Source organism: Lampris incognitus, chromosome 21 (assembly GCF_029633865.1).
Source record: "Lampris incognitus isolate fLamInc1 chromosome 21, fLamInc1.hap2, whole genome shotgun sequence".
Lineage (NCBI taxonomy): Eukaryota > Metazoa > Chordata > Actinopteri > Lampriformes > Lampridae > Lampris > Lampris incognitus.
This window is the reverse complement of record NC_079231.1, coordinates 16,354,236-16,360,708: the sequence shown is the minus strand read 5'-3', so window position 1 is coordinate 16,360,708 and position 6,473 is coordinate 16,354,236. Positions and strand designations below refer to the sequence as shown.

At 45.4% G+C, this 6,473-nt stretch overlaps 1 protein-coding gene across 2 annotated transcripts in view; it reads right to left on the bottom strand.

Moving 5' to 3' along the window:
• Window positions 1-1,358: 1,358 nt before the first annotated feature.
• kpnb3 (karyopherin (importin) beta 3) overlaps window positions 1,359-6,473 on the bottom strand; it is a 28,178-nt gene continuing 23,063 nt past the window's right edge. For both annotated transcript variants that reach the window (XM_056300944.1, XM_056300945.1), the window contains 5 exons: window positions 6,155-6,277; window positions 5,477-5,696; window positions 4,145-4,373; window positions 3,832-3,973; window positions 1,359-2,736 (listed from right to left, as the gene is read on the bottom strand). In XM_056300944.1, the coding sequence (XP_056156919.1) occupies window positions 2,650-2,736; window positions 3,832-3,973; window positions 4,145-4,373; window positions 5,477-5,696; window positions 6,155-6,277 (801 nt within the window). In that variant the 3' untranslated portion in view covers window positions 1,359-2,649. The remainder of the gene's footprint in view (window positions 2,737-3,831; window positions 3,974-4,144; window positions 4,374-5,476; window positions 5,697-6,154; window positions 6,278-6,473) is intronic.

The following is a 6,473-nucleotide window of genomic DNA, read 5'->3' as shown; positions in this document are numbered from 1 at the left end:
ATTATCCCGAAACTCCAATAGCCCAAAAAATGTCCCACTGGACCGAGTCCACATATTGGTGGCATTTGGGGAGAACTGCTTTTGAGTTCGGCCTGATTAAAGCGGCCTTGCCGTGATGAAGGCTCCCTCCTGACGTGCCGATTCCTGCTTATTGATCGGTAACCTTGGAGAGGCTCCTAAGTGCCTCCCTAAAATTAGCATGCGGGGCAACGACCAACGCAACACTCAGCTGTGAAAAAATAATGACCAGCCGAGCGGAATAAACCGCCGTTCTGGCAACCCGCTCGTGGTGTGGCTGGGAGGTTCGCGTCCCAGACTCGCCGTAACCGGTCACGACCAGAGCGTCCACGGGGTAAGGCCTTCATTAGGCCACCCTTACCCCAGGGATAGTGGGTGTAGATCGGTGTAGTGTTCGGGAACTCGTCGTTCTCCAGCGACCTCTCTGGCCCATCCGGGCGCCTGCAGCCAAGCAACCGAAAGCTTTCTCCCTACGCCTCCCTCATGGCCTGAAGGTGATGCAATCCATGCGAGGCTTCAGCGTTCAGAGTTGGAAGGAAGCTGGTGTTACGACTATCTCCTTCCTGTGGAAACGTGAGCCAGGGGAGTTATTCGACTAGAGTTCCGGCCATATGCCATTGGGTTAATCGGGTGGGATAAGGGGAAAAACAATGCTCACAGCATACATAAATGTGCATTGCCAACGTTAAATAAGATATTTCTCCAACATTTAGTGGTGCTTCCTTGCAGCAGTCAGGGAACTGGAGGACATCAACTTTGCTGCTGGAACAGGGAGGCTCTCGGCTTACAAGGCCAACACAAACTACCGTTGGACAGCCTGGGTATTAATAACGATTAGGACAGGTTATTAGTCTCCAGCACATTTACCAGGCTTGTCAACAAAAGCGTAGTGTAAAGCATCTTATACTGAACGCACGGACTCTGGATGAGCAAAATAAAAACCTTTAAACCACCTCCCTATATCGAGTTTTACTTGTGTGCATTAAGGCTTTCACCTCTCGAGATTATGACCGATTAGTTCAGCGACAAATCAAGTTCAGGTGTCCCTGGTTCAAATTATAGCTTTCAAAAGTAAACCACTACCACTTTTAAGTCCAAGTTCATGACGTTATCTCTTCCAGGAATCCTAGTTCTTGTCATCTGACCTGGTTAAAATAAAACTCAGGTCTGCAAGGGATTGTTGGCTTGTTTCATAACCTTTGCTGGCCGCTATGGTTTACCACATCAAGCCAATTAAGATATTAAGAGTTGACTGGAAATTGTTGGGTCTGATAGGTTGGAATGAGCAGCTAGTACCATTTAAAACACACTTCGGCTATTGATGAAAAACGTGAAACAAATTCACAATTCTCTAATGGAATTTTATTGTTGGTCATTTTTACAATTCCATCAAATACCTGCAGGACTGCGAAGGTTCTGATCCAGAATTGTTAGGATGGTAGCACACATTTTACAAAAAAAGTTTTCCGATCCATGCTCCTTTCAACATGTCTAAACACATTGCAGCCAGGACTCACTTAAGGATTATTGCACTTCCTGTGGAGTTCCCAAAACAAAAATCCTAGTAAAATGTGTGCAACCCGCTCTGAAAAAGCACAGACACTGGAGTTACCATTTCCCTTAGACAGCTGCGAGCTTTGACTCAGGCTCAAAAGGCTATGAAGAAAGTCTCTGGGTCAATATCACCTCGCCCAGGTGTAGATTTCATAACTAATTTTTATTTCTTTTAAGAAGTTAGTTAGTCAGCGGCACTCATGCTTTTAATCTTCAGATTCCCAGGTAATGCTGGGGATACAGAATGAGAGAAAAAAAAATTCACAAAAAACAAAATTCACAGGATATAGGCAGTGATCGCCCCATGTGCATTCCACCTCATTTAGTCACTCAGTCTGCTCAAACTTCTAGTCCAGTCCCCATTTCATAAACTGTTGCCCCTCTGAGGTGGACAGTGTAATGGGTTTCTAGTGGGCGACATGGAAAATGGGAGTCCAGAGCACAACATGACAAGTCAAACTCGGGGAATGACAAAAAATAAAATTAAAAAATTAAAGTCCAGATGAAAGATACGTGACCAGATATTGTAACATATAAAGATGGGGGTAACTGGGTATATTCTCTGCTTCCACTCCGTTTACACACGGATGAGGACTGACAAAACACCCATTGGGTAAGTGGATGATAAAGTCTGCTCATTGGGCACGGGGAGTGGCTTTGATTTGGTGTGCACTGTCCTCCATGAAAATGGGAAGGCCAATGGGTCTCAACGCTCGGTCAAATCCTGCAGGATCCCAGGGTACAGAGGAAGGGGAGCGGGCTGTTGTAGACAGATCAGGGAGGAGAGACTGGGGTGGCAGGGGTTGGGCGGCGTAGCCAGAATCAGGCGGCAGAGAAGTCCATATACACAAACACACACACACACATACACGCACACACACACATACACGCACGCACACACACACATACACACACACGCACGCTACAGGTCAGAGCAGGAGGAAGAAAGGGGTCTATGAGTAGATCCAGGATCTAGATGTTTCATCATGGTCTGGCTATTTTCACTGAAGGTGGGGGCAGGTTGATTAGGGGTGGGGGAAGGTGTGTGTGTTTGTGTGTGGGGGGTGTCAAGGCGGCTCAAGCGGTGTTCAGAAGGTCTTGTATGGCTTTCTGCTGTGTCTCGTTCAGTGTCGATACGCACTGTGACCAGAGCCCTCCCGATACCTGGTAGGACACACACACACAAAGAATGGTCAACTGTTTTGAGAAAAACCTAAAGGGTTGTGATATTGCTCTGAAAGCGTCAGTTCAATAATTAGAAACTTAAACCTTTTTTTCCTAGGGCTCAGCGTGTGATTTTATCTCACAAGCTGAAGAAGGAAACAGTACACACCATAAAGTGTGTTCTACTAGAGAGCAGCAGTACACCTTGTACCCTCCAGCCACCCCAGAATTAGTTTATATTCATGTTCTTGTACATGTACTTGCCAAAATTGATGGTATTTGAAACTTTAAAATGCTCCCCCCCTTTTTTTTCTCCCCAATTGTACCCGGTCAATTACTCTGCTGTCCCGGTTGTTGCTCCACCCCCTCTGTCGAGCCGGGGAGGGCTGCAGACTACCACATGCCTCCTCTGATACACGTGGCGTTGCCAGCCGCTTCTTTTCACCTGACAGTGAGGAGTTTTGCCAGGGGGACGTAGCGTGTGGGAGGATCACACTATTCCCCCCAGTTCCCCCTTCCCCCCGAACAGGTGCCCCGACCGACCAGAGGAGGCGCTAGTGCAGCAACCAGGAAACATACCCACATCTGGCTTCCCACCTGCAGACACGGCCAATTGTCTCTGTAGGTATGCCCGATCAAGCCGGAGATAACACGGGGATTCAAACCGACGATCCCCATGTTGGTAGGCAACGGAATAGACCGCTACGCTTAAAATGTCATTTTAAAGTTGAACAGTGGATAATCTTTTTACATCTCCTACACAATTGAACGACTCCTTGCTTGGCACTAGAAGAAGCAATTTTGTAACTGCACTGATACCTGAGGACATTTGAAAATGACAGACGTCATATCTGTTGCTTAATTTGAATTTGTCTTGCTTGGTTTGATTTGTTAATTACTGAATAGGTACATTTACTTGACTGCTGACCTTCCACATAATACCTTTAAAGTACAAGTTTTCAAATACTTGCAGTCCCCCAATGCTTTGCATCAGTTCATCGACTAGAACGACGCAGACTGCTTTACGATGATATATGAAAATGCTAAATTGAGGCTGTCTGACATAATACTGCATCGCTTTGGACCAGGGCTCACCTGTACTTGGCGGATGACATTAGCCAACCGTTTGCTACACGCATCTTCGCTCTTAACAGACTCATTTGCTACTCCGTCTGCGATGATGAAAAATATTTTGGGAAGGTTGGAGTTGTCTGGTCCCAGGACAATGGGGTTGTTGCTATAGTGACAGGGTGAGTAAAAGAAAGGATTGTAAGTAATGGGTTATGGCAGACAGGCTTAACATTTACTACTATGTTCATTTCCACACAAGATATCAGTGACGGAACAGAGATTATATTGGGGAATGTGGAGAAGAAAAAAAAAAGCTACTGTTCTCCTCCCATCCTACCTTTCAATGAGGTCACACAGGAAGTCGAAGGTGTGCACAGCTTCCTCCTTGTCTTCATTTAGGGGTAGCCATCCTAGCCAGTGGGGCAGGATCTCGTTGACATTGGCACACTCGGGCCGGAACCTCATCACCTTCCCCACTGCTGAGATGCAGTTCTCTGTGGCGTTGATGTTCTCCTTAGAGCGCGATTCTGCAGCCTGGATCACACCCACCAACAGTGGGATGGCCTCTGCACAGTTAAAAAAAAATAAAAAAATAAAAGTTTTAGCAATTTTAGTCTGCATGAGAGTGCAGTCACAATCGCAGCAAAAACATTCCTGCTTTTAGGAGGCAGCTTAAGTAGCTCATAGAAAAACTATTGAATGGTGAATGACTGTTTTCTGCAGCAGTGTCATCCCAAAACTTGCATTATTTGGCTCACAAACTAAACACACACGACTTATTTTTTCCTCCACCAGTTCCATTTAGAAGCTGATGTACATGGCCCTGCCAGCCCCTCACTTAATCAACTTTGTTCTTAAGAGGAACACGCTCAAAGTGTTCAAAAACAACTCAAACACCATCGTTTTAATTCCATCTGGGGCACGATGATGTCCAAGTGAACCACTTGTCTATCTCAGGACATATTTAGACATCTTCAGCTATGTGAATACCATTATTAATATATTTAATTTCACTTTGGAAGGTTGCTTTATTTATCCTCGTGTTCCTTATATTGAGTTTTTGTCCAAACCTGGCCGTCACTAAAACATAATTTGGAATTCTTTTTTTTTTTTTAAATTTGATCTACTTTATTAATCCCCGTGGGGAAATTCATGCTCTGCATTTAACCCATCCTAGCTGTGTAGCTACGAGCAGTGGGCAGCCGCTGTGCAGCGCCTGGGGACCAACTCCAGTTCATCTCGCCATGCCTCGGTCAGGGCCACAGACAGGAGTATTAACCCTAACATGCATGTCTTTTTGATTTGGTAGTTTAGTTACCTGTGCTTGGGAGGGATTAAGGACAGGATTAAGAAAGAGTATAATAGAGGAACAGCTCAGGTTGGATTGTTTGGAGGCAAAGCAAGAGAGGCAAGATTAAGATGGTTTGGAAATGTGGGGAGGAGAGACGCTGGTTATATTAGGAGAAGGATGCTGAAGATGGAGCTGCTAAGCAAGAGGAAAGCCAGAGAGGAGGTTTATGGATGTGGTGAAGGAGGACATGTAGGTGGCTGGCATGACAGAGGAAGATGCAGAGGATAGGAAAAGATGGAAGCGGATGATCCGTTGTGGCAACCCCTAACAGGAGCAGCCAAAAGTAGTATCAGTAAAAGTAGTAGCAGGTTTAGTTACCTGTGCAAAATGGCCGATAGTTCTCTCCTCCATACTGGGCCATGACTCCTACACCGTAGGCAGCCGCTTGCCGCACTTCGGGGCTGGAGTCACACAGTGATTGGAGCATGGGGCGCAGAAAGTACTCTGCATATTTGAAGGACGAGGGGCTGCAGTGTTCCACTACATCGTCGAAGATGCACAGGCCCCACTGTCTGTCAGCCCACGGCCTGTTGGGACACTGGTAGAGTGTGGAAGACAAAATGGGAGGATGAAGGTGGTATGTTTAGCAATGCGTAAGATTAGACATTTCAGACTGCGAGATATTCAGTAATATGGTGTCTAAGACCAACAACATCCAGGGTGTGTACACAAACATGGTTGGCAAGAGACAGATCTAGCTTCTGATCATTTAGTGCTAATAATCAAACAGCTAAAGAGAGAGAGACAGCGACAGCGGGAGCAAGAGAAATGTGATAACTGAGATGAGGAAGAGGAAAAGAAAAGACGACAACAACAAACACCCTACGAGAGCGGCATATGGTTAATTTTTGTTTAGGACTCCATAATTATCATTAGTACTTATCTTACTGACATTCAGTCAACACTGAACACTGTCCTGATTTATTGAAACGTCTCCTTTAGCAAGAGGAATATAGGATTTGTTAACGAGTACTTCTGTACGGAAACGGGACTCACTATTAGCTGAACGATAAGCTGCAGCAGCTGTTCAAACCAGGGCAGCACCTTCTCCTTGTAACTACTGAAGACCGAGTGCAAGATGTCGGACACTTTTGTCAGGATGTACACATCATTTTCATCCTGCAAAAAAGAAGAAGAAAAAAAGTGACATACGAGATCAGTTCCAAGAATCATGTACAATTTAACTTTTTAACGTCTGGGTCTTGAAGCATCCAAAGACCATTTTGTCCAGAAAAGATTCAGTCGCAATTAACACTTCATTAGCTTGTCGTGTTAACACAACTGGAATTGCTACATTAAAAAATGGTCAACACTT